General features: G+C 39.8%; 1 protein-coding gene across 7 annotated transcripts in view; it reads left to right on the top strand.

The window, feature by feature from the left end:
* Nucleotides 1–23,672, top strand: part of ZFAND6 (zinc finger AN1-type containing 6) — a 37,036-nt gene extending 13,364 nt beyond the window's left edge. For all 7 annotated transcript variants that reach the window (XM_030456707.1, XM_030456705.1, XM_030456712.1 and 4 more), the window contains 5 exons: nucleotides 12,252–12,420; nucleotides 12,946–13,057; nucleotides 15,153–15,253; nucleotides 21,980–22,093; nucleotides 22,668–23,672. In XM_030456707.1, coding sequence (XP_030312567.1) covers nucleotides 12,270–12,420; nucleotides 12,946–13,057; nucleotides 15,153–15,253; nucleotides 21,980–22,093; nucleotides 22,668–22,816 — 627 coding nt within the window. In that variant the 5' untranslated portion in view covers nucleotides 12,252–12,269 and the 3' untranslated portion in view covers nucleotides 22,817–23,672. The remainder of the gene's footprint in view (nucleotides 1–12,251; nucleotides 12,421–12,945; nucleotides 13,058–15,152; nucleotides 15,254–21,979; nucleotides 22,094–22,667) is intronic.
* The last annotated feature ends 3,044 nt before the right edge of the window (nucleotides 23,673–26,716 follow it).

Raw genomic sequence — 26,716 nt, 5'->3', positions numbered from 1 at the left:
TGGGTTTACTTAAGCAGCATCAAGTTATTTGTTCAAATGGCAGTCTTCTCTTGAAATCCAAGGTTATGTATTAAAAGTAGTGATTTTTAATGTAAGAGAGAGATTCTTTTTATGAAGACAAGTCCCATGCTACTGTAGAAGAATATTTGTAAGATAGGTAAGATCTCATGGAGGCGGTATTAGGGTTTTTTGTTTTCAAGCCAAAGCAAGGATGTGGAACTTGTGGAATTATCTTAGCGTAGTGTAGCAGCTGAAGTTTTGGTGCCTGTGAATGCATGTTTAGGCCAAGCTGATGAGGGCACTGGTCTTGTTGATCTCCCTCCTTTTTTCTGACCTTATACCATAGTAGAAGGGAATATATTGTGCTCTTTTCCCATTGTTTCCTGATGGAAGACCTGTTGGCTGGTGTTTGTGGATGGAAGGGAGTGAACATCATGATAGAAAGCCACACCTTGCTGACAGCTGAGGTTCAGTATCATGTGATAAGATTTTATTCGCTCTTCATCCATTCTGAAGTGTGAAACAGGCTTTAATATGCCAAAGAAAAGAACCAGAGAGAGATCTGGCTTGCTTTTTCTGTTTTTCTGTTTCTCCTTAGGATCATAAGTTTTCCTTTCTCTAGAAAGTGCTGTTACTCTTGTTATGTGTTGATCTGTTCTCTGGCAGAATGCAGTCACTAGTGCAAGAGGATAAAAAGAGAAGTCAAGTATACTTAGAGTTATTGTTCAAAATGCTTCTAGAAATGCAAATTTCTGTTTTGTGGCTTGAGGAAAAAGGGGGAATTCCATGGTACTACTTAACAGCTTTGCCCTTTTGGGTACAAGTCCATCCCTTAAAACCATTTATGGCTATATTTTTCTGTGTAGAATTGTAGAAAGAACTTTGTACAAAGGTAGTATTGTAATAAATGGGGAGACTGTGGCATCCAGCCATGCTATTTTTAGGCTATTGTGCTCTTAACTTGCTGATCTAAGTGTTCTGGATAGTAAATGGGGGAGACATTGTACTAGAAGTGCATGTTCACATGGCTGAATCTTGTCTGAAAACGGAATGAACAGCAAATTTGGGTTATCAGAAAGGCAATTTTACAGTTGGACTATTTATTGGTAGGTAAAAAAGATGCCCTGGTGTTTTAAGGACAACGTTTGCCATGCAGACTTACTCGAAAGCTGTCAGCTCTGGCTTTCTTGTCAGCTGAGAAGCTGAAATACATGCAGTCTGTTCTGTATGGGTTTAGGAAAGAAATAAAAAAGCCCCTGTTTTCCGTTCTTTGATGGCAGTGGGAAATATGCCAGTTGTCCTCAGTCAAGTTCCATCCAATAGTTTTAAGCTTGAATATTGCAATGACCTCTGCACCTGAGCATGTGGTGTACTTTTGGAAGCCTTCAGAAAGGAGATGATATTGCATTGCAAATTTCTGATCATTCCTTAGCTCCTTATCTATTAGTTTGACACTATCTTGGGTGGTTAAGACTGACACAAGAGATCTTGATTTTCACTCTGACCACTTAGTGATGCCTGTATTTTTCTTTGGGTTATACTATGAGTGAGGCTATGCCTTAGAATTCAGTTCCAACACCATCCAGCCAGTTTCACCTTTCTCCTGCAGCATGCTGTTAACCTTGACTCTTTTGCCATGGGGCTGTGGAGCTGTGTGCCATAAACCATGTACAAGAACCAACCCAAGTTTTTTAAGAATTAAATCTTCAAGGGAAATCAGTTCCTGGCCCAGGAACACTTGCAGAAGTATCTAAAGCCTCCAGTTCCCTGTGTCACAAAACCTTTGCCTTGGTTGCCTATAAACATATATTGGATGGATGCACCTTGGTTATGCTTGGACAATTTACCCATTGTGGTGTTTCAGGCAGGGAAGGGTGACAGCTGAGAGGAAACTTAAGATTGAAAACTTCATAGTGTGACAAGTTGGTAGTGAAACTTGACAGTGTAGTACAGTGATGGATAAATATCAATTACCCAGCGTGGTGGCTGCTGATCAACTGTATAATATTTTCCTACACTTTGTGCAGGGTGAGAGGTTTTATTATTTAGATATCCAGTAACTTGTTTGGGATCATGTAGCCTGGCTTCTGCAGTGACTGAGATAATAAAGAGGGGAAAAAAGGCAACAACAAAACCCCCTACATACAATAGCAGTAGGGTTAAAACAAAGTAGCACCTTTGAGTCCCTTGGCTAAATATAAGTGCCTTGCAGAAGATGAGGAATGCAGCTTTGCCACAGGGGACATCATACCTCTTCTGCTGAAAACTTGTCCTCAAATAGCCTCCTTGTTTGGTCAGGCTTTAGCTTTAGGTTGAGTTCCCCATCAAACCACAGAAAGAGTATTGTATAATTTTGAACACTTAAATTAGACATAGTGCATAATTTTAAATAGAGCAACACATCATGTATGATAATCACAGTGTTCTTGGAAGTTACGTTGAATTCAAGATGCCCTAGCTAGAAATGATGATGATTGTTTTATTTATTAACAGCCAGGAACCCTGATATTAGAACAGCACCTCCCTTAGCATTAGGCCCATGCTGAACTGTAGCATTATAAGCTAATTAAAATTCTACATAGTGCTGTTTACAAAAACAAATTATAATGTGTTTTGTACTTGCTGTCAGTTCTCAGCAACAGGTGTTTTGCTAACAAGAAGCTGTCTATTTTGGGAGCTCGTGTTAAAGCAGCTTTTATCTCTTCTGGGTTTGATACGCTTAAAATAAGTGAAACTTCTGCTGTATTGAGAAGATTAGTTATTCACTGGAGCTGAAAAGAAGCGATTACTGAATCTGTATCTATTCTTTCAGTAATTATATGGGTAACCTTGTAAGTGTTTGAATCCTTCTTACAGATTATTTTTCATCAGTTTGTAAAGGCAAACCGGTTTTTAAATTACAGGATCAAAGACAGTTTATGGCGTTACCCTCCTTCTGCATTCCTTAAACTTTGATTTGATATCCTAAAGAAAGTAGAGAATTTTAAAATAGCCTGATTCTGATTTTACAAAACCTCTGATTTCTGAGATGGCCAGCTTCAGTATATGATGAAAGAAAGCAGAATCTTGTCTTGTCTGTTTCATAGTAGTTTTCTTATCTTTTCTAGAGCCTTTTAAAGCAAGGCATTTTTGTAATCTGACAGATTCCAAGTAAACTTTGAATTTATGGAGCTGTGCAGAAATACCAGGAGTAACTTGAGGATTCCTGCAGTCTTTGGCTTAGGCACCGTAATGCCACAGTACAGCTATGAAATAGCACAAATTCTAGGGGAAAGAAAAGGACTCCTCATGCAGTATCTGCTACCAGTGCAGCCTGGCACTCGTTCAGCTACACAGGATGGAAACTGTGGTTTCTACGAATTGACGTTGCAGACTGCTGACAAGCAATTACTGAGATGGTTTGATTTTTCTAATGGGTGTAACTCCTGAATTTTTATTCCTCTTGAGCAGAGACGCCAGAGCAAGCCCTACCTAAAAGAATGCTCTGTTATTAGTAGTTAAATGCTCTATCACAAGTGTAACTGCATGTACATTTTCTGTGGCAGTTTTGTCATAGACACAGCCAAGTTCCAAAAATGGACTTGTTGAGCTTGTCTACCCCTAACCTTAAATTTTAACTGATCTGGGTAGGCTAAACTGAGTAAGTACAACCTCACATTTTGGGAGAAAAACACTTTGGTCTCTCCTCTGGCTTGTGTATGGATGTACAGTGCTTTGGGTAGGACAGCATGACCAGCAGGGTTGCTGGCAAGTGTCCTCTCTGCATTCCACAGGTATGGCTTGGACTTCTCTCACCATGACTCTCCCAGAGATACCAATACAAAAACAGCTTCTGAAACACGTTGTGCTGTTTTCTCATGTTCACTTTTCTTGGTCTATAATTCACTTGAATTGTCTTCACTTTGTACAGAACCATAGTTACTGTGGTGCTCCCAGTGCTTTTAGTGGGTAACTACTTATCTTTACTGAAGGTCCCTGTTGTGTCTTGCTGTAAACAAGCATGTTCAGCTCCCAGGTTACTTGCTGATTCTTCTCTTGAACACAAGAAGTGACTTTTGTGGTATGGGTGGGTTTTGTTTTGTATTTTTTTTTTTTTTTTTTTTTTTTTTTTGGCTTACATTCGGCTTGACCTCTCCAAAAGGGAAGCTTTGTCAGCTTAGAGTTCCTGATAGTTTTTACTGAAGAGACAGAAGCTGGTGGTGCTCTTTCTGAAAACATCTCTGTTCTTCTTTCTCTGGGTCAGAGTTTCTGGGATTAACTGGGGTTGTCTACCGATGCTTCTGGGGAATAAGAAATATATAAGAGGCTGTTAAGTTTTCTAAATCAAGGAAAAAATGGTGTTTCTTTAAATTTTCCAAAGTTTGGATAGTGTCATAATTAAGGGGTTAAATATAGTAGTACTGTAGTTTTCATCTTGAGCAGTTGAGAAGCCCAAATGTCCACATTTAAATGTACTAACAATGATAATCCTTGGTACCTTGAGTTGTATTTTGCTACTTCAGGCTCAAACTGGAATAGATGATAAATAGGAGAAAAATTCTTGAAGGCTTTATACAGAGTGCTTGCTTTTACTATTTCAGGTGCTGCAGTAGTTTCCAGGTGCTCCAGCATCAAATAGTGGTCATTCCCCCCCAAACCCCACCATCATGTAGCAAAACCTGATAGGTCTGTGTGGCAGCTTTCTGGAATTCCAACACTTTCATGAAACTCCTTTTGTCTGTGCTCTACCCCTTTGAAATCCCACGTAAACAAAATGTGATTACTCCTACTAGTCAATAAAATGTACCTGTTAAATTGCTCAGTATTTTCTGAGGATTAGTCTTCAGTAGAGTAGTGAACTTCATGGAATTGCCCCTTTAATTTGATAAGGTGGCTATACTAAAAAGTCTGGAAAATAGGAGACTTGATTCTGCTTTTTTGTTTATAGACTTCAAGTGGTCACCACAGGTAATTTGATGCATTTGCATGAGGTGAAGGAAAGTTTCTGAGGTGCTCTGTTTTACAGCAGTTAATCTTTGGTTCTGGTAATCCGTACTTTGCAAAGGTTGAGCGTGGCCACAAATAGTAATTACAGTTTCAAAGTAACATCTATTAATAGTGTATACAGGCAAGCATAGAAAGCTGAATCCTTATTATCAGTGATCTTGTTGCTACCAGAATACAGTCTGTGTGTCTTTGTTCTTGCCTAGTAGGAGTGAAGAGGTTGTAGTGAAATGGTCTCTTGTTCTTCGTGTAACCTTGAGTACAAGAGCAGACAGCTGTAGCTCCCAATGTACACTGGAGCCTTTGTCTATACCAAGTGTTCCTAGGTTGTATAATGATGTAACATTGGTAGTATGATATTCTGGCTCAGATTGGTTATGAAAGTTGCTAATACTTCTTCCCTTGCTGAGACCTGAACTCTTTTTTCTATCCACCTGCCAGTTCTGCAATTGCATTTTCTCTCATACTTGTAGCTCTTTTTTTTTTTTTTTCCCCTAAGTGTGACTCTTTCACAGTCTTTCTCGTGTTTATGCTGTAGAGGGGATGTAGCTTTTTGGAGGGTCCAGATTTTACTTATTTTAATTCTTGTACCGAAGGATTTAAACTTGCTGACTACTTGGAAGTGAAGAAAAGACTTCTGTGACTCTTTCTATTTTTTTTTTTTAAAGTTTCTCTGAAGAGTGTCTAATGTAAATGCTTGATTTTAGCCTAAAATAAGTTTATGCATGAAACAAAAATAAAAAGCTGTTCAACAGGAATAGACAGCAACACAAGTAGATATTGGTAACTTGTCAAGTGTGTTGAGAGAACATCTTATATAAGTCTCTGGTCACTAGTTCAAATATTTTGGTTTTGATACGAAGTCATTATATAAATTTGCTTCAGCACTTCAAAGTGTGACTTAAAGTTGTATTTAGTTGTGAGCAGGAAGAAAAATGGAGGCCTGCTGGAATGAATTGAAAGCTTTAAAATGCATGGCTTCTCATGGTGTTGAGAAAGTTGGATAACTCCTGTGTTTTGAAAAATGCAGCAGCTGTGTGTTCTGCTGCTCCAGGAACAAAGAGGTCACTGGCCTTACAGATCTGCTTGCATAGTTGGTCCTTAACTGTATTCACTTCTTTTAACTCAAAGCATTCTGATGAAACTGGGTCAGAGTGTAACTACACATGTAGCTATGCTGGCAAATCTGAACCATCTGTAGTGTTTTAGCCAGGGTGAGCTGTAGATGAAATGACATGTCTGACTGCAACCAGCATGCTGGGCTGAACTGAGGCCCCCTTTCAAATCTGCCAGTTCTTCTTGGCTCCATAGCAAGTTGCTGGGACATGGAAATGCCTTAAAGCAGCTACAAATGACTGCTCAGTGACTGTAAATTGGGGCCTTTTGGGAGAGAACAAGAGAATAAAAAGAAAACAAATTCTGTAACTTCCTATTAATTTGTGAGTCCAGTGCTTTATACCCTGAGTAGGGTCCTGCTTCCAGCAGGACACCTGAGCAGCTGTGTCTCAGCAAAATCTGCTGTGCAGCAGCATCCTCACTCATGGCCAGTGCTTTGGTACTGTCTGCAGCTGCATTCAGCAGAGCTCTGCTCCTCAGCCTTTATTTGCCATTTGTTTTGATAAGCCTATAGAGGAACACATTGTTATAGGTGGTATCAGATATCTCTACCAGTACATGCTCTAAAATGAAATGTATTTTAATCCACACAGCTTCATACTTTGCTTTTATGTGTACCTGGGGTGAAGCTTTATATGCTTAAGCAGCAGAAGTCACTATTTTTGCAGTTTCTTCCTTTCTTCATTAGCACAAAGGGAAGACCTAATGAGGCCATTAGTACTGGTGCTCCTTAAATCAGTGCTGACTTGCTTAGTTTTAAAGGTATGATAAAGGAGGGACTATTTTAATCACTTATTAAAAACTGGATTCATCCTTTGAGGTGAGTGTCAGCTGAAATCTGTGTTGATCTTTGACAGGGAAAAGAATAGCTTACACTAAATGCTCTGCTTGCTTTTTGAGAAGCATTTTCAAAGCTGGTACCAGCTTTGACCAGAAACCATGGTTCAAACTGGCTCTGATATGGTACTGCAGCTGAAGCCAGAATGCTGTTTGAGTGGTCTCTTCTGCTTCAGCATTAGCATTTGAGAGGGATCCTTCCCATAACAGGAATTTTTAGGAGTGTTTGCAGAACACAGGTCTGTGCTTCAACTGGGGTAGGGGATGTGAGGATCTGCTTGCCTTCCCTACCACAACTTGAAGTATGAGGACAATTTAGAATTCAGGAGGCATTTTCTTTGGGGAAGACAGATGAAGAGAAGGCTGGCTTCTGTGGGACTTCTTGTTGAGAGGGGGAGGAGGGGAAGATTAGTCCTAAACCTTGTGTGTTTAATCCTGCTAAATGCTGCTCTCTCTGATGTTACTGATTAACATTTGAAGCCTATAAAGCTAGGGTATCAGTTATTTGGAACTAGTAGCATGTAAACATTTTAATTAAAAGGAAAAGAAGGAGGGAAGGGAAAAAGACCTGTATTACAGTGTCTCTGTGGGGAAGGGCACTTTATTTGCAGAGTAGTGAGAAAAGAAGCTCTTTTCCTAGAGAACCTGATGTCCAAAAGCTTTGCCTTGCTTTGGTGTTTCTGTAGCTTCAGCTCTATACATTTTAAAATTGGGAGTGTCCTTTATGTGACTTGTGGTGATTTTTGCTTGATACAGAGAATAGTATTTTCTCTGAGCATGTACCCTGGTGAGGGGGGAATGAATGGTAGGACCTGTAACAGCAGCAGTAATAAGCAGGCCTTGTGGATGCATGAAGTTGTGTATGGAAGGAGTAACAGGAAAGAGGAGTTTCAGCACCAAATTTGTAGGAAAAGGAGGACTTAGCCTGCAGATCTGTGTGCTGTTATGCTTCTCGTGACAATAAATATTAAAAAAAAAAAGATCAGAGGTAATTTTGGCATAAGGTTAGCAATTTTTAGCTAATATAAAAAAGAGGTGATCCACTTCATTGAAGATTGAGTTGAGGGGTTGTTTAAGGCTCTTGCCCTTCCCTTTAGTACACTTCCTTCTCATTAGTGCTCGTACAACTGGTTATACAACTAAACTGTAAAGCAAAGCAGGGAACACGCTTAAAATATTGTAAAGAGTTTGGTTGTTTTTTTGTCTTTAAGATGAATCAATTCTGCATTCAGAGTAGCAGGATTGACCCTATGAACACTGTGAAAGCACAGCTCGAGGGGAACAGGCAGAGCCCAGAGGCATTTCCAGCAGCTTTACAAGCTCCATGTTTGTTTTTTGACACCTTAAACGGAGCAGGACACACATGCAGCCACGTTGATCCCAAGACCTTGCAGTCACTTCAGCTATGAAGTTGTTTCAAGTTTGGGACTGAAGCCAGGGTAGGAGACCTGTTTGGAAGCTATGGCTAGGGTATGCCCTTGGGATATATTTCACAGCAGGCTTGGTGCTCAGCAAGAGCTGACTGCCCCTAAAAAGGGTCGTCCTTGTTTTAGCCTTGTCACTCATTTGCACTCTATGCCAGTTCTCTAGTTGATCTTCTGTCAGATCAGCAAGCCCTCTGAACCACCAGAACAAATATTCCTGTTTTTTTCTGTCAAATAGATGAGCTGATCTGATACAGGACAAGGGTGGGGGATCCTCAGCAGGGGCTGGGGCTGCAGGAGCAGGCTCACCCCTTTCACAGTGCTTTCAAGGGTGCAATTTCAGTGACAGGCCACCATTATTGGCTTACGTGGTGATTGGGCTCGACAGTGCTATGGCTCTTCCTGCATGAGGAATTATGGACAGTTTTGAAACAAAAATCATCTGGAACTGAGCCAGGAAGCAGGGTGAGGAGAGGCATTCCCTCCCCCCAAAACATCTGTTCAATGATCTCTTGCTGTTAATGCTTGCAGAGATGTGGACAGAGTTGGGCTGCTCTGCTTGTGGATGTGTGACTCCTACCATGCAGTGGTGAGGAAGAAATGTCCCTGAGGCACAGTGCTGTGTCATCTTGGACTTTGTCACACTACAGTGGTGGATGTATACAGGAGAGGCATTTCTGAAGTGGGCTGGCAGGAGCCACCATTGCTTGGATCTCCATTCTCTTATATTTTCAATGCCTGTTTTTTACTAATGGTTCTCCTAATGCTTTAAGCCTGCTGTGCTGCTGAAGCAGGTGGTTCCACATGTGTCTTCAGCTAGCCTTCCCTTCTGCCCAAACAGCACTCATGACAAACACAAGTTTGGAAGCCAGTCTGTTAAAACTAACTGGCAAATTTTGATCACTTTCTTGATTATTTTAATATATATGAGCACTGAGAGGGAGGGAACAGCATGGGGAGAGATAGTGAGAATCTGAGGCAAGAGCTCATAATACTGGTTTGACATTCTGTGGCTTCAGGGTTCAGATAGATCAGTTCAGCCATCTCATCTAGGAGCTTACAGGCTGATAAAACAGGTGGTCTCGTGTGTTGGTCACGTGTCTTCTCTCATATCACTTCCAGAGATTTTCCTCTTTATGGTGTATTTTTATTCCTGCAACTTCCCCCCCCCCCCCTCCATGAACTGATTGAGCTCACTGAACTTTCAGAAAACTTTGTGTTGGTGATAGCCCTTGCTTTTGTTTTTTTCTTTCCTGGTGGGTTTCTTTTTAGTATCTCAGGGCAGTGGTGGGGTCAGTGAGGGCACAGGTGAGCACTGGTGCTGGGGGAGGGGGGGAGTGTAAATGATTTCTCCCTTCTGAATGCAGAGAGCTCTTGTATTGGTTCAGCTTCTTTCTCATTTGACTTCCTAACATTGCATCAGCTTGATCCTATCTCCTCTCCATTTTATACCCTGAATATTAGCAATCAATGAGGGTTCTTCCACTTCCTGTGGCTTTTATTAAAACTCTTGGGAAGAATCCCTGGCACTTCCCCTTGGAGATTTAAGTGCTCTGGAGCCTCATGCCAGTGGCTTGTGCTTTGGCTGGTGGCAGGACCCACTGGTTAATGAACTGGGGAACTGGCTTAGCTGGAACTCAGTCCAGCTTTTCTTGTTTTTCTTCTGGGCATCTTTGTGCACCTTTCACAATTTGTTTATAGAATGGGAGCAGCCTTTTTTTTTTTTTTTTTTTTTTTTACATCTGTGTTAGGAATTGTTATGCTGTGATTGCATTAGCCCCTCATCCCTTCAGCAAATGTTGCATTGGAGAATAAGAAAATAAGCAAAAAACTTGCAGTCACTGGGCCCTTGTGTGCCTCTTGAATCTTAATTGTTGAACAGAAGGGCAGTCATAGTAAATCTTGGAAGTTAGTGTGATAGGGTTCTTCTAATATGCTGATGTCTAAAATTAAAAAGGATTAGTACTTGTATTGTGAAATTGAATCTCTACTGGCCCTTGAAGTAGCCTGTCCAAAGTGGTTTTTTAATTAATCTTTCAATTTTAAACATTCTATGCCAAGAGTGACTTGCGTAAGTTCCCATCTTGAAATTGGTGTTGAGTTACCAAAGCACAGAAAACTCGTGTTCACTTACTCTCTCCTGAAATGGCTTTGCTGGCTGCTGGGCCCACCATAAGAATTGAGCTCCCACACACCCTGCTTGCAGTTTCATTCTGTCTGGAGAAAGGCAGGAATCAAAATGCTCTTTCAGCTACAAGTGCAGTACTTCAGCAAAATCAAACTTAGCTGTTCAGTGAGGTCAATGGGGGCTTTGTATGTAAAAGCAAATGCTTCAGTATTGGGGTGGGGAAGTACAGTCAGCTGAAATAAACTTAGTTGCAGGTTGAACCTGAACAAGATACTGTGAGATTTATTTGTTTTATGTATCTTCCTGCCTATGTGTTTTCTTTGTCTTTCTTGAATACTTTCTCATCCTTGGAGTTGGGTACCTCATTGCTGTGAACAGAAGACCTGACAGTCATTTGTGTTGCTGTTAGCTTTGGGACTCTGAGGATTCCTTTTGATGTCAGTTTCATTATTTGGGGAAATAAAAGCAAAATATAATGGCTGTGATTGTGAGAGATGATGAAGATTTGTCAAAAGCAAAAAAATTTGTCTGTATTTGGCTTCAAATACACCTTATGTAAAAGGAAATCTTTGTACCCTGGTGCCCTTCTTACTGTAGTTTAATCTAGTTTTATAACTTGGAAGTTGGTGAGGTAGTAAAAAATCTTGAAACTCATTTCCCTCTCGATTTTCTGTGCTTTTGAAATACATACTGATGATACTCGATAAATTGTTTTTATTTTTTCATCAATATTGCTTATCTTTGGTTTGACTTGCAACAATTAAAATTAGCTTAATTTTTATCTCAAATACTTTGTAATACTTAGTTTCATAATGAGAAGCTTTTTATTTCTTTCAAAACTGACACAAAGGCCAAGAATATATTTACAGAGGATGGCAGAATAGGAAAAATTAATTTTATCTCTGTGACAGTAACTGATCTACAAGTTAGACCCTTTGAGAAGAGTTGGGAAGCTCAGAACATCATTGAAAATTGTCATTTGTTGTAATTTTCTTGTTTTAAGAAGCCTTACAGATTTTTACACGACAGGCACAGAAGTATAAACGGTGTAGTGTTTGTGAAAACTAAATCTAAGGATGTTAGATGAGTTGCCTTTATTGATCTCTTATTTCTCTTTTTTAGTATAGTTTCACACAAAACCAATATATAGCACATGTGTGTACCTACACCTGTGGACTGAAAGGGTGTTTTTCTTTTTGTATGTGAAAAATCATAAGGGTTTTGTGGTAAGTAGTTGTGTTGTCCTTCACTAATACACACTCCAGTGTCTAAATAGTAACTTCTGAATTCATGTGACTATTTCTAATTACAATTATTACTCAGTAAATAATAATCAGCATGCTTCTCTTCCATTGTAGAGTTCTCATTCACAGTATCAGGTGTTCAAGTTTCAAGGACACTTAAGTGTATGTGTCCCCCTGTCCTATCTCCCTTTAACATGCTGCTAGATGCAGTAGTATTCCCAGTATTTTCTAAAATTACTTTTCTTTGTAGGCTTTATATCAGCCATGAAATAGTGGGGCTAGAAGAGTTTGTGTGTATGGGTCATGCAAAGCATACATATGACTGTATTTGTATTACTGGACAGACTATAGTTGGTTTTGTTTTATTGTTTTTTTGTTTTTAAGGAAAAGGGCATTGAGTTTTCCACAAGACATCTCTTCTAGAAGATCTCTTTGAGCTGTAGGAGAAGTCCAGATTCTCAAATGTTAACTGTGAAATTCTCAGGCCTCTAAATACTGGGTTGTCTGTATCAATTCCAGGTTTTAGAAGAAGGGAGAATGGCTCAAGAAACTAACAGGAGCCAAGTGCCTATGCTTTGTTCCACTGGCTGTGGATTTTATGGGAACCCTCGTACAAATGGCATGTGTTCAGTCTGCTACAAAGAACATCTTCAAAGGCAGAACAGTAATGGTAGAATTAGTCCTCCTGGTAAGTAATGCTAACATACCTCTGTTTGCACCACTTAGGGGTACACTAGAGAGAAACTTGCTTCCTGATAGTGTCCAAATACAAGTCCCAAGAGCATGAGTGCAAACCATTTTATTCAAGCATCTTATGGTATTAACTTGAATGGAAATGGTCACAATATGAGCCCTTTCTCTACTCTGTTCACCCCAGTGCTTGCAAGTTCATCATTGCTAGAGGAAGGAGGGTTAGGGAGTGCTTCCCTGGAGCTTTTAAAATGTCTCTTCAGGCTTGGCTTAATAATGACAGCAAGGAATCTCATGGCACACTCCTGAAGATTTCCCTTCTCAATTTTAATACTGACTTGACTTTTAAAACTTAATAAATAATAAATAATAGTTAATAACTTTTATTATTTTATGACTATTATTAAAAAACAATAAAATTTTTAAAACCCCCACGCCATGAGGGTTGAAGAATAATTGTTACTGTATGACTTGTAATCCCAGAAGTAGTGTAACACCTTTTACATCACTGTCTGACTTGCAGCAGCCTCTGTCAGTAGTCTAACCGAGTCCTTACCAGTGCAGTGCACAGAGGGCAGTGCCCAGGAAACTCAGTCAACTTTAGATTCTACATCGACTCCATCTCTGCAGCCAAGGTAAGCTGCTTCTGCCTCTTATTCTGTGTTTCTACATAAAAATGTGTATCAGGATGGTTAAATGAAGTGTACTGATGCTGCATAATTGAATGCTAGGACCTGAGTTAGGAAGAGCTGTTACATTTAACTGCTAACTTTAAAGCAAGGGATCTCGCAGTAAACAGTAGCTGATCTGTTAGCTGCATTTTACATTCAAATTCAAATGCAAATTTGTTTTCAGAATTTAGCCTCAAATAGGAGCATTGCCAGCTTCATGCTGTTCTACAGGGATTTGTCTGGCTGGTCTTCTGACTCCACAATGTGCAGTTGGTTGTACTTTTACCAAAAGAGAACTCTTAGAAATTTGAGGATTTTGTTCGGTGGCAGAAAGCTGATGACTAGAGCTCTCGTAAATAAATGTTTGATAATATGTTCACAAAACAGTTGCTTTGGGAAACGTGGAGCATACTAGAGCAGGGGAAAGATGACTCTTAGTACAAGTTGTACTACTGAGCTGATGTCATCTTAAACAACTAATTTTCTGGATTATTCAAGGAGATATAATGTCCTCTTGTAAATCACTCAGACTTACTAAGTGCTCTCCATTTGTAAAAGATAAATATTTATTTATGTTTAGTGGCTGTATTTCAGCTTAGCATGAGACAACCAAATGGGGACTTAAGTGCTTTGGAAATTTTTTGAGTGAAAAATGTTAGTTATTTTATACTATTGGAAGCTAACTTGCAGTAATATTCATTCCAACTCTACTTTAACAAGTCACTAAAGTAGCAAAACACAGACTGAGGGTGATTTCTTCAGGTACTGAAGGGTGATTGTGTTCAGACTGTGTTTTCTGCTCCTTGGCATGTTATAGCGGGTGTTCTCTCTCATGCTTGGATCCTGCAAATGAACTGAGCTCTAGGTGCCAGGCTTGATACTACGTTTGACCTTTCTGTTCTAAGATTTCTAATTGGAGTCAAAAATAGAGAATTTCATCCAGGGCAATGCACAGAGATGAATGAGTTACAATGCCTTGGGCTTGTTTTCTCACACGACCTTTAGAGTATCATGAAAGAAAAAAAAAGTATCTTTTCGATCACTAGCTTGGTTATTGGGTGAGAGAGAGATGAGTGGGTGGTTGCTCTTAAGACTTGTACTTGAAAAAAAAGCAATGTCACTTGTTTTTTCCAAAATAAAATCAGGGATTCAGCTTTCTTTCATAATACCTCAGAGTTATGATACTCTGAGGAAATGTCTAGTAAATTGACAATGCCCTTTTGTAGGTGACCAAACCTGCAGTTCAAGACCTACACACAGTTATTGGCAATGAAAATTGTGGCTCCAATGTTGTGGTTTTGTCATGGGCTACTGGTGGGGCTCTGCTGGTTCATGGGCTGCTGGATAATCCAGTTTCTTGGATGTAGAGGGAACCTGTAAGTGGAAAGGGAGAAACAAATTGGGTAGGTGGGGTATTGTTACCTCTCACTTCAGCTCTGCCTTCTTCCATAATAGAGCTGCTGGATGAGCAGTTTGGCTGCAAGTGACTGCTGGTACCCATTCTCTCTCCTATAACTGTCCAGATTATTAATCTGTGAGTTTTCAGCCACTATGTGATTTTAGTGGTATGGCTAGCAAAGTTGGGAAGTTCAGCCAGCACCACTTCACACAGCAAAAATCTAAGGGTTTCTGTGTACAGCTGCAGATGCTCTATTACTGGAAACATTGACATGCTGCAATTTTCTTGTTCTTATCACTAGAACACCAAAAGTAACTCCTCTACAATTATCTTGCTGACTTATTATCAAAGTCCTTGCATATTGAATGTTGCATTGTTGCTTCTGTGTGGAAGGATAGTATGCCAAGCTACCCCAAAATATTTGTTTCTCTTTTTATAGTTGAGCTGCTGTATTGCATTCAGTATGAGTGCAAAAATGTTTAACTTCTTCATCAATTTAGATTGGAGTCTGAGGCACCCTGGGTTTTTTAAATGGTTACAGAAATGACTTCAGAGTGTAAAGTTTTGGTGTTCTCTTTCACAAAGACACACTATAGTGTATTTCTTTCAGGAATGCTCATGGACATGCCTCATAAGAGTAACTTTTTTCTTGCCCCCCAGCCCTGTGTCAAGTCAGTCACTTCTAACAGAATCTGTAGCATCATCCCAACCGGAAAGTACGGCCCTGGACAAAACAGTACCTGAGACAGAAGATTTGCAAGGTTGGTGCCTTGTTCTCAGAGACAGAACTTGTGAATATTATTTTATAAAATTTGACCCTTCTTAATACGGTCATGTTCAAGAGATGACTTACTTTCAAACCTAAATATTCTGTGAAATGAGAAGGCAAAATAAGGATAGACTTACTCTTTTTTTAAAAGGCAAGTCTTTAACTGAAAACTTTTGTGTAACTGGTTATTTCAGTGTCTGCTGTAACAAGTGCACATCATAAATCAATCTGTTGTTCTGTCTTTATACCACAGCTATTACATGTAAGTAAAATTTGAGTAGGTTACTTCTCAGAGTAGCCATTTGCAGCAAGTATCACAGAATTTTGTGAACATACTTGTGATATGGGGTGTTGTGATACAGCTTTAATAAGAAAGTATTAGTATCTTGTATAAACGTGAAACATGGATGAACTGTAGTGGTTTAATATTTTAACCCACAGAAATTCAGTTTATCAAATATAAAATGACCAAACCATGAACTCTAGTTGCTTGAAGAAAAATGGCTGAGTAGGTGATTTTCAACTGTATTAGCCTAAAATCCTTATTACTGGTACAATGTAAGTTTTTGGGGTTTTTTCTTTTTTTCTTTTTTTTTTTTTCCATTGTAAATGCAGGCTTGCAGAGCTTAAAACTAAAGTTTTTAATAGTATTTCTTAGGAAAATACAATAATTCCAGATAATATACCAAATTTGTTCAGGCTGGTAATCCATACACGTTACAAAAGGTATTTAAAGGTAAGTCAGTAACTATTCTGCCTTTACTTCTGCTGACACAGCTAAGGCTTTAGTGGGTAGAGTTATGTTTCTGTAGACTCATCTAAACATAGAAGTTAGGGTTTTCCACAGATGCAACATGTAATTCTACTCAAAGATGCTAAATACAAGTTCTTTTATTGTACCTCTGGTCTTGAAGTTCTGGTTTTCAGATACTTTTCTAAACCTGAGCTCTCCCTTTTTATAGGGTGAACTAGAAGAGTCATTATTCAGCTAAAGGCTGAGTGAGGCCACCTCCTCAGTCATACAAGCAGTAGCTGTAAAACTCAGAAAAGGTTTTTGTGCTAATACCATTTGGTACTAGCCCTTGAGATGACAATTATTAGAAAGAGATTTACTTTTACAAAGATGTTCTAGGCATATGTTCTAATATCTGCTGCTTAGTTTATTTTCTTGAGCTGAGAGCTCTCTTTGCTTCCGTTCTTGACAGTGCACATCAGGGATGCTCTTACTAACAGTCAGTGATGTCTGGCCTTACCCAGGCTCAGGAGAAGAGCAAGTGCTGAATAAGGGTTATGCTTCTTAAGTTCTGTATATTTGCACAGCAGAGGGAGGTTTGGAACTATTCATTGATGTTCAGCAGTGTGGGGACCCTGGGATGTGCTCCATGCCAGCTGAAACCCAGCTCTTGTGCAGGTACAGCTCTGCCTGGGAACCACAGAAGCAAAACACCTCAGTCAGATACATAAATGTTGTTGCACTGCATGTTTATGATGGTGGATGTTGTATACATCAGAGAATACAAAGGCAACTTTTATAAGCTGATCTTCCTACTACTCCCATAGTTTTTCTTTGGTTCTTCTTTCTGTTAGTCTCACGATGCCCCATCTTCCATTCAGTGCCTGAATTAGGCTCTGTGCATTGAAACCTGGGTTTGTAGCATCTACTGTCTTTTCACTGGGAGGCTGAAGGGGAAGAGCTTTATTTTAAACTATTCTTTGATACTTGTACTGCAAGGTGACTTGTCTGTGAAAAGACCATTCTCAGCAAGTTTCAGAGGAATGTCTCTCTTCTTACCCATTTGAATAAATTTATGCTACTTCTCATTCTTCACCTCTGCAGCTAAATTTCTCTGTGAGAAGATAGGTTTCTCAGCTAGAAGCTTTGATTTTTGGGAGCATGTTTGCATTTCACAGTGTGCATTTCAAGGATCAGCCTTTATCAGGTGTTTAGAGTACTCTGCTGTGTCCTTTTCTTTGTACCATAGTGACTTCTAAACTGAGAACACCACTGTGTAATTGCAGTTCTAAATTACAATCCCTATTTATAACTCACTGTGGTAGAGTCAGCCTCATTTTCTGAAGAGTTGCTTCTGTGCTATCCCTTAACTGAAAATCATAGGAAATTTAGTCTTTCCACTTTTAAAGTATTTTGCTTTGAATGTGTAACTTTGTAAAGAAAGCAGTTTATAATGATTTAAGTGGATTTCATTGAATTGTCATTATTGTGCAGCTTAAAGTTCTCCCCTGCACCCCCATATTATTCAGAATTTGAATTTTAGGCTGCTAAGAAGAATGTAATAGAAGTGTGTGAATCAAAGTTATTTAAAATTGTCTGGATTTCTAGCATAAAAGAAGAAAAAAAGTCACAGAACTGTAGGAGTTGGTCCCAGACTGAAGAGCTTGTAATGCTACTTCTCTCAGTGTAGGAGAGGAAAAAAAGAAACTATGTCTGCTTTGCTAATTTATTCAGTATTCTGATAAAAATCTTGCTTCATTGGAATTTCAGTTGTGGAGCCAAGTGTTTCTTGCTACTTGACCAATAACTTGGTCTGTTGCAGTTGTGTGTAGTTGAGATCTCTTTAAGTTGCTGTTTAATATAATTTACTAGACTACAATAACAGTGAATAGAAGCTGGGTGAATAGTTAGGCTTTCTTAGATAATTATTTTTTTCAAGCAGATAGTTAAATGGGACCTGAGCTTTGTGCATAAAGTGCTTGCTGTTTGCAGCCAATCTAAACCACAAAGGGATGAAAATGCCAAAGAACAGTTTAGATTTGTTTGTCATTTATGCATCACAGGAGAAATAGGGGAGAACTATAGAATATGTTAAGTCTAAATTTGACATTTAGTGATTGTGTCATGCTGCTGGTAGGTACTAAACACTGAAAAAAACCCAGACACTAGGTAGTGGCTAATAAAACTTTAAACTTAAAAGTTCATAAATATCATGGGTGAATCATTAAAGATGCCTAAAATGAAATGCATTAAGGTACAATCCAGCTTTTGCAGCAGCTTTCTTCTACTTTGAGGATCACGAACTCATGTTATTTTGCCTTACGGAATGTTGAACCTTTTGGTCAGTACTACAGCCTTGTCAGAATTGGCCAGCTGGGATTTCTTCCTTGCTAACCAAGTAATTAATGGGGCTGCCTCCCAGCTATCCTGCGAGGGTAAGAGGCATTGCACTTCTGTACAGCTGATGAGTTTAAAGCTATCAAGGTAAGGATTCAGGGAAGTTTTAAATAATCGTTGTCATGGAAAGGAGGAGCAGTCTACCATATGTATTATGGGGTTTTTAAAACTCAAGGACATGGGGCTAAAAGTAAAAATTATATTAATGGGTGAGAGCTTTTAGCCTTTTTGGATCTGAAGACTTCAGAGCACCAAAGCAGCCATGCTGTTTTTCAGACTCATTGCTAAGTTGGAGAGTTCCATATATTAGCATTGCAAAATGGAATCAGTTGTGTAATATGGTGTAGTTAGTAGTTTGAAAAATCAAAATACTACCTAAGATGTAGCTAACTAACCAGGTAAAATTTTGCATGGCTTTTCAATTAAGTCACCTGTTTTTTGTGCTCATCTATAATTCCTGTGAGGTAAAGCACTTTAAAAAAATTCAGTTATTGCTGACTTAGTTTTTAAAAAATTGACACTAAACCAATTAAGTTTCTACAGATTTTTTTCATGGAGATAACGTGAGGTAAATGCTGTTGATATAATAGCATCTACTTCAGATTTTTGTGACAGTACCAGAAACTCAGAGGTAAAGTATGATTATGATACAAGCGTAGAAAATAGTGTAGGATATCCTGATAGACTGGATGAATGCTCCAGGGAGAGAGGAAACATTCACAAGGAAGATTTAAAACCACATTCTGTAAGTCAGTGTGTTTTTATTTAATTTACCTCTTCCTAATACTGGAACAGTGTATTTTAGCTGATTACTTTGGTTTTCTGTTAAAATGTCAGGAAGTAGTGATCTGCAAACCTTCCTGTTTGATACCTCTGGAGGAGTGGGTATTCTTCCTAGGTCTGGTCAGGTGTACTCAAGAGGTAAGTGTAGCTGCTAATACTCTTCCCTGAGAATGAGGAATTTTTCTTTGAGAATCTCTGGTAATACAGGGCTGATAAATGTCAAACATTTGGAGTACGGAGAGAGGAGAGAACAGATGAGGTGTCAGAGTCTTGGAGCAGATTCACAGAGTTCTGTGTTGTGCCTGCAGGGATGCAAGCACCAGAGTGTGCTTTATCTCCTGGGGTGGTTTGTGTGGTCAGTCTGGGTACAATGAAGTTCAAGCAGGGTTGGCACAAGCAAATCAGTAGCAAAAGCTTCTGTGTTTAGGAGGAAATCCAGGCTCTGCTTGTTTTGATAAGCTTAGAAGGTGCCCTGGAAAACAGGGAACTTGTATCAGACAGCCCAGCTTGTCAGCTCTAGAAAAATGAGTGTGTGCTCAGGCTTCATTCCTTTTTGGTTAGTTGGCAGCTTGTTCTGGTGCTGCCAGTGCTTCTGTTCTCTAGCTAAAAGGCAGAGCTGGGGCTGGGGGAAGGGAGGGAATGGGTTCAAGTAAAGCAGGCAGCAGCATCCTGGAATCCAGACAAAGTACAGCAGCTGGGAGTGGCTGCAACATGTTTCCTGTGAGCTCCAGACAGGGTGGTATTGCCTTTACCTGACTTTTTTTCTATTGTATTCATCACAGATAACTTACAGATGGGGCACCAAACACTGTCACTTTGTCATCTAAAGGTGACTTAGAGGGTGGGATGTTCATGATTATCATAGAGGATTTTGAGTCAGATCTCTGGCTTCTATGGAAAAAAAAAAAAAAATAAATTTAGATCTCTTTGTTACTACAGTAGATACGAAGTGACTTGTGGTAGAAGCAGGAGAATCTTCCCACTCAATTTTACAGTAAGCAGCAGCCCTGAAATATTTTTAAACCTTTTTAATGTGAGAGCCATATGTACAAAGAAAACGTAAGTATGTGTATATTAGCCATGTTATGCAGGGAACAGTGCCAGTGTTTCCTAGGTTTGGCTAATAGTTATAGAGGCTTCTAGTAAAACTTACTCTTAGGTAACTGAATTTTGCTACAACATAAAATGCAAACTTTTGAGTGTTAGCAGCTAAATACAAATCCATGGCACAAAGCTTTCGTAATGAATTAATAAACACTGCAGTATCTGTGTATAACAGTACAAGAATTTATTGGACTAAGTCTAACAACTTCTGGTACTTATCTCACATCTTTTAATCCTTTCTACTTTTGGAGTATCTTTCTTATCTTGCAGATCTTTGGATGTCATCTGTCCACTCAGAAATGTGCCCTTTAACAGCCACCTACAGGCTGTATGGTTTCCTAGATTAACCTTTGGTATATGCTGTCCACTCAGGCAAAGTCTTTGCTGGTAGTCAGGTATTCTGCTGCCCACTGATGTTGCTTGGAACTGACTGCAATGCTCCAGTACCTTGCTTAAGTGGAAAGTGCCCTTTCCTTTAAAAAAAAAAAAAAAATTAAAAAATCATCAGAATAGCAGCACAGGAAAAACCCCACCAGAGTCATCATGCACAAGAGCCAGTTGCCTGGCATAGAACTAGCACAGAACATCTGACAGTCTCTGCCTAACAAGAGTCCAGCTGAGCAGAGATGCCTGCAGCTTTTTCCCTGACAAATGTCTGGGCTTGCTGTTCTATTCCTTTCTTTACAGCATTGGTTCTACCTCTGCTTCCATTGGCACTCCTTCCAGATGGATCTTGATTTCTTTCTTTGCTGCAGTTACTCCTGGCTTCTGTGTACCTTACTCACTGGAGACTTGTCCTGCTGTGATCTAGCAGTGGCTGGTAGGCAGAGACTGGCTCTTAGCCCTGCTTGAAGTGAAGTTGGGTTTTCTGGTTTCTATTTCTGTTTTGTAACGTAAGGAATGTGCAAATAGTGGAGGAAAACCAGCCAATTTCTATTTTTACCTGGGTCATGCAAATACTACCATTACTTGTTTATATTCTCCCAGACAACCTGTAACCTGTCTCTTTCAGATGCAAAAGAATGTTAAAGTAGACTGTCTGAGCAACAGTGTCTTTAAAATGAGGTGTTTACCTACTTGCCTTCTGCCTTTCATGACAGTGTAATTCTTTCCTTTAAATCTGTGTATGTTGAGCTCATGGTGTCTCACCCCAGGTGGTGACTTGCCCCTGTGTAGGCTTTTTCCAGGTGTGCAAGAACAGCAGTGTCACAGTGGTAGAGATTGTTGTGAAACACTGCTTTTTGTGTGGCCTCAGTACTGCAGCCTTCAGCAAAAATGATGTTGATTCATTATTTGAAAGGAAGTATTTCCCTCAATCCTAATAAATACAGTGCTGCTTACAAGCAGATTTTTAGGAACCAGGCTGTGTGTTTTATTTGCTGTCTGTACTGTCAAACCTGGCAGCGATGAATCTTGCTCTTCAACCTAATTTTTTGTCAGTTTCTTTATGACTTTTTTTGTACTGTGAACTTCGTGTGAGCAGTCAGTGAATTCTTTGCTCAGATTGAAGTTCTAGAAGGAAGGAGTTGCAGTACCACCACGGAGAGTCCATGACACTTAAGACGTGGAAGCATCAGCAACAGGGCTAAGCCCAGAACCTAAATTTAAACATGGGCTTTAGATTATTGTATGACTTAAACAGAGGAAGGGTAGACAAACAGCTATCTTTACCATTGTTCTTATTAACTTTTTTAATGTTAGCTTCAGTGTCAGAGAGTGCAGAGCCTACACCTGAAGAACAAGACAAGTCGCTTGAAAAACCCAAACAGAAAAAGAATCGCTGTTTCATGTGCAGGAAGAAAGTTGGACTTACTGGTAAGTAATTCTGATTTCACTTTTTCTAGACTGGTTTAGGCTTTGGCCATTTGAAAGGTTCTCCTGAGGGGAAAATGGAGCACAGTCTTCTTGGCTAAAATTGCTTTCAGCTTGGCTCTTACTAGATTTTGCCATTGAAGTATTATTTTGTTTTTCAGTTTCCTGTCTTAACGTGATTTAAGTCAAATTCTTAATTCCAGCTACTTCCCTTGGAAGTCTGCTTAACTGGATGATAGTTTGCTGTTCACTAACCAACTTTTCAGTCATTCAGTGAATGGGCCTAATAAAATTAGAGTTCTGTGATGTGAACATTCATAAAGCAAAAAAGCTGGAGTTCTCTAGGAGTGTTTTGTGCTAGTCTGTTGTGGTAGGGAGGAATGGTCATCTCAAATCTTACTGTAATCACTTAAAAATATATTATTTGTGCTTCTTATGCTTTCTGCAGCAGAGGCTCTTTGACCGATTGGCTCTGGTGACTGAGATTTATTGCTAGTGAGTGAGCACATTCAGGATTTAAAACAGACCAGTATAATTATAAATGTTGAAATGTCTAAGCTAATATTTCTGTCCACAGGGTTTGAGTGTCGGTGTGGGAACGTTTACTGTGGTATGCACCGTTACTCAGATGTACACAGTTGCTCTTACAATTACAAAGCTGATGCTGCTGAGAAAATCAGAAAAGAGAATCCTGTAGTTGTCGGGGAAAAGATCCAGAAGATCTGAACTGCTGCTTCTGCTGGAATACAAAATTCTCTGACCATCTGCAGATTAAATTGACTTGAGCTTTTCTCCTTAGTCATCAGGAATGTAGAGCAGTGTATCTTGCCTAGACCTTTTAATCATGCATGTCATCAGATGAATAGATTTTTTTGTTTTTGTTTTTTGTTTGAAAATGACTCTGAACATTTATTTTCATTGCAGTTTTCTGTGGCTGAAGACTTAAGTAAACTTTACAAGTATTATCCTTTAAGATCATTTTAATTTTAGTTGAGTGCAGAGGGCTTTTATAACAAACATGGAGAAAATATTGGAGGGCTGTGCTTTTCCAGGATAAAACATGCATGCGTTAACTTTGCAGTTTATTTTCTTGTTGTATATAGCTTTTCTCTGCAGCACAATTTCCTCTTTTTTTTTTTTTTTTTGATAATGCCTTGTATGGCACAACTAGTTATCAGTAACTGAATGTATTTTAATCATTATGGCTGCTTCTGGTTTTTGTTTCCCATTAACGAGAGGTTATACATGTTCGCATATTAGCTTGTTTGCACCCTCTACCTATTTATGTATGAATCATTTGCAATGAGAGTGTGTGCTGAGATTGTCTGTGTGGTTTGTTTTTGGTTTTTTGTTTTTTTTTTTTTTAATTGGGTTTTGGTTTTGTGTGTGTGGGGGGGGAAGGCTGTATGCACTTCATTGACTGCAGTTTTCATTGGGATTACATCCATCGGTCTGTCTGTACACAAATATGAAGAATGATCTGAAGTACCCATGCTGTATTTATGTTTATCCACGTCTTAACTTTGATTAAATAAAATTTAAAAAAAATCGGAGCCCCTGTGGCTGTCACTGGCATCTGTAATTCGGATTTCTCTTGCTTTATTTTCAGGAAGAACTTCCTTCCATTGGTAATTGCTTTAGTTATAGTGTGTTTATCCACTGGACCCTCCATAACCCAGTGTGATTTTTTTTTTTTTTAACCTTTTTACCTACAGCTGTCAGACAACAATTTCCAGAAGCCTTCTGCCTTGTGCACCGATATATTCTGCACAGGCATTTCTCTGTGCTTACTGTGCAGCATGTCACTTGGGCAGGAGTTGGGGGTAATTTGTGACAGCCTGCAGCCCCCAGCATGTTGGAGCAGTCCTACAACTGTGGATCCACACGTGTGATTCTTCTCCTCAGAAATACAGCTGGGGGTTTGTGATCTGGCAGACAGCACAGCACAGACTTCGTTGCTCCTTGAGACAGTCTCTCCAGTGAGAAGTCCTTCTGATATTTGAAATCCATAAACTTCAGTATTAAACACAGCTGCTGCTGCCATCCACATGCTTCTTAGTGGATCTATCAAGGGTCCCCATTTGGGGGTAGGAGGAATTGTGCCTAAATTGTTGTGAGGTGCTGGGTAGATTTCTTTAGATTAAGACTGCCTGGCTTTGTTAGATCAGAGTCTCTGCCTCAATGATTCAACCACCCTCAGCATCCATGTAACTTCGGGGCTGAGTGGTTTCTCTAGTACCATGGTAACTTCAGCCAGTGCTGTTTATCACCAGACTTAACTGTACACTAAAGTAGAACTAATTCCTCTCCAGATGGTACTGATCTGCAGTTGAAGTTTCACTTGGTGGCTTGCTGCTTTCAAGCATTTGTGAAATAAATGAGATTGTATGACTTTATTTTAAATGTTAAATTTTTAATCAGAGTTGGATACGTCCTTTAAAATTTTGAATGCTCTTTAAAAGCTGTGGCTGGCAATTAGTAGATAAAGCACTACATTTAGCATGTGAATGCTACACGGCAGAAGGAGCTTTCTCTATCAGAAAGCTACAGAAAGTAATCTGCAAGACCCAATAACAAATGAGGTATCTTGTGCTTGCAAAAATGGCTTAACCACAGTTTATGAAGCAGATGTTTTTTATAGTAAAAGAGGGAATAAATAATTCCTTCCAGCAAGTTTTGGTAATGGTCTGCCTCTATATGGGTAAAAGATCTTGTATTTCCTCAGAGCATTTGCTAAACTTCCTCTTATACAGCACAGGGTGTGGAAGAGCAGCAGCATCTTCTCTGAGTGTTTCTCAGTTTGCTTTTCTCTAATCCTTCTCAGTTTGACTCTTCCCTCTTCCTTATTTCTGGTATTTCTCCTCTTCCTTAAAGTGCTGTCTTCTCTCACCTACATGTCCTTCACTCCAATCTGCCTTTCATCTGACTGACACTTCTGGGCTAAGCAGAGACTGCAGATTGTGGATTTCACATTGGGGGGAACCCAATCCTGTTTTTTGTATCTTCTGGTCTCTGAGAGACTGGAAGAAGAAAAGGTACAAGAAAAGCGACTGCCTTACAGCCTGTTCTCAGGCAACAACTCTTCTGCGGCAAGAGGAAACCTGCCTGTGCTGTGGTGGCACTGGCAGCCTGGCACATCCGTGCTGGGCAGTTTTGTTTCCACGCACGCTGCTCTCGGAGTGATCTAAATCTTCCTTTATCCCAGTTTGGGCATATTTCTCAGCATTCAGAATACTGAAAAACTACATGGTCCTCAGCTATAGACTTGCATTTTGAGTGGAAGTGTACCTTTCCCTGACACTGAAGAATTGGGTGTCATCTTTGTTTGCCTTGGCTCTTTTATCACAGTGGTTGAGCTGCTGCTCAGTCTGGATGACAAGCGAAGCTTTGTACTTTGTGTCATCAGTTTCAGATGAGCAGATGAACATTTTAATACCAGCATGTTCACAGCACTGCAAAGCACTTGAGTATATCTGTCTCCTCAAGAGGCACAGTATGTATTTGAAACAAGTTTGAAGGATGTTTTGATTTTGGTTGGTTGGGTTTTGCGTTTTTGGGATTTTTTGGGGCGGGGGGATTGTTTTTGTTGTTTTTTTTTTAACAAGCAGGTTAGTCACTCTCACAGCCCAAACCAGGACATCCAAACAGGTCCTATAGCCTTGACGTGAAATCGCTGCATTAAAAACTTTTCCAACAATGTGTAATGGGGTCTAGCCCTAGGTACAAGAATTTTATGGGTAATTTTATGGAGGTTTGTGCTAGGCATTGCATTATTTAAATAAGACCCCCTTTCAAGCAGCACCATGTGAGCTTGTGTCTCTGCTGGAGAAGAGCTGTCAGATGGGCTGTCGTCAGTGGTGTTGTGTCATTTTACACTGAATATCTGGCTCTACAGCTTGCTGCATTTCTTGTAATGAATCTTCTCTGCCAAAATAAGAAAGTTGAGCAGGAAATCAGTGCTTTGGCAGTCACATCTAACCTTTTTTTATTGGGAAGGGGTAGTCTTTGCTATTTAGTTTTAATTTCAAGGGTATCCCTTCATTGGTTTCTACTTACCCTACAAATGGGTGAATGCTCTTCTGCAGGAGAGGGAAAGCTGGGGCTGGAAACTGAAAGACCAGCAGCCTCCACACCCTCTGCTTTTTGTGCCTGGCTGTACATAGATCTCTCTTTTTAATTTTCTGGAACTATGGAGGGAATGGAGGGATTCAGTTATGTGCCAGTACACAACTAACAAGCACATGAAGTGCAGGCTCAGGTGTGTGTTGTGCAACTTCCCAAGGGCTGCTGAGCTCCTGCTGGAAGAACTGCTCAGGGTGGGCATAATCGTGGCACTGCTGCTCTGGCAGGTTAAGTGGCCCCACAAAAGGAAAATGAGCTGAGTTACATCGGGTCTTAGAGCTGCCAAAAGAAGGCCCCAGTGTCACATGAGGGTTTATTGAGCAGGAACAGTTTCTCCCCAGTCCCTACCTCCCTGGGAGCAGGGAACAGTTGCTGACTCCTGCAACCCTCAGGCACTGATTAACTGCTGGCAGAGGGGTGGGTCTGAGAGGGAGCAGAGATTGGTTTGGAGCTGAGGGCAGGGGGTGGGATTTGGTGCTTCTGTGCTCAGGGTTGCAACATCTG

The sequence above is a fragment of the Calypte anna genome, chromosome 10, assembly GCF_003957555.1.
Source record: "Calypte anna isolate BGI_N300 chromosome 10, bCalAnn1_v1.p, whole genome shotgun sequence".
Classification (NCBI taxonomy): Eukaryota; Metazoa; Chordata; class Aves; order Apodiformes; family Trochilidae; genus Calypte; species Calypte anna.
The sequence above is the reverse complement of the archived record's forward strand: the minus strand, read 5'-3'. Positions and strand labels throughout refer to the sequence as shown.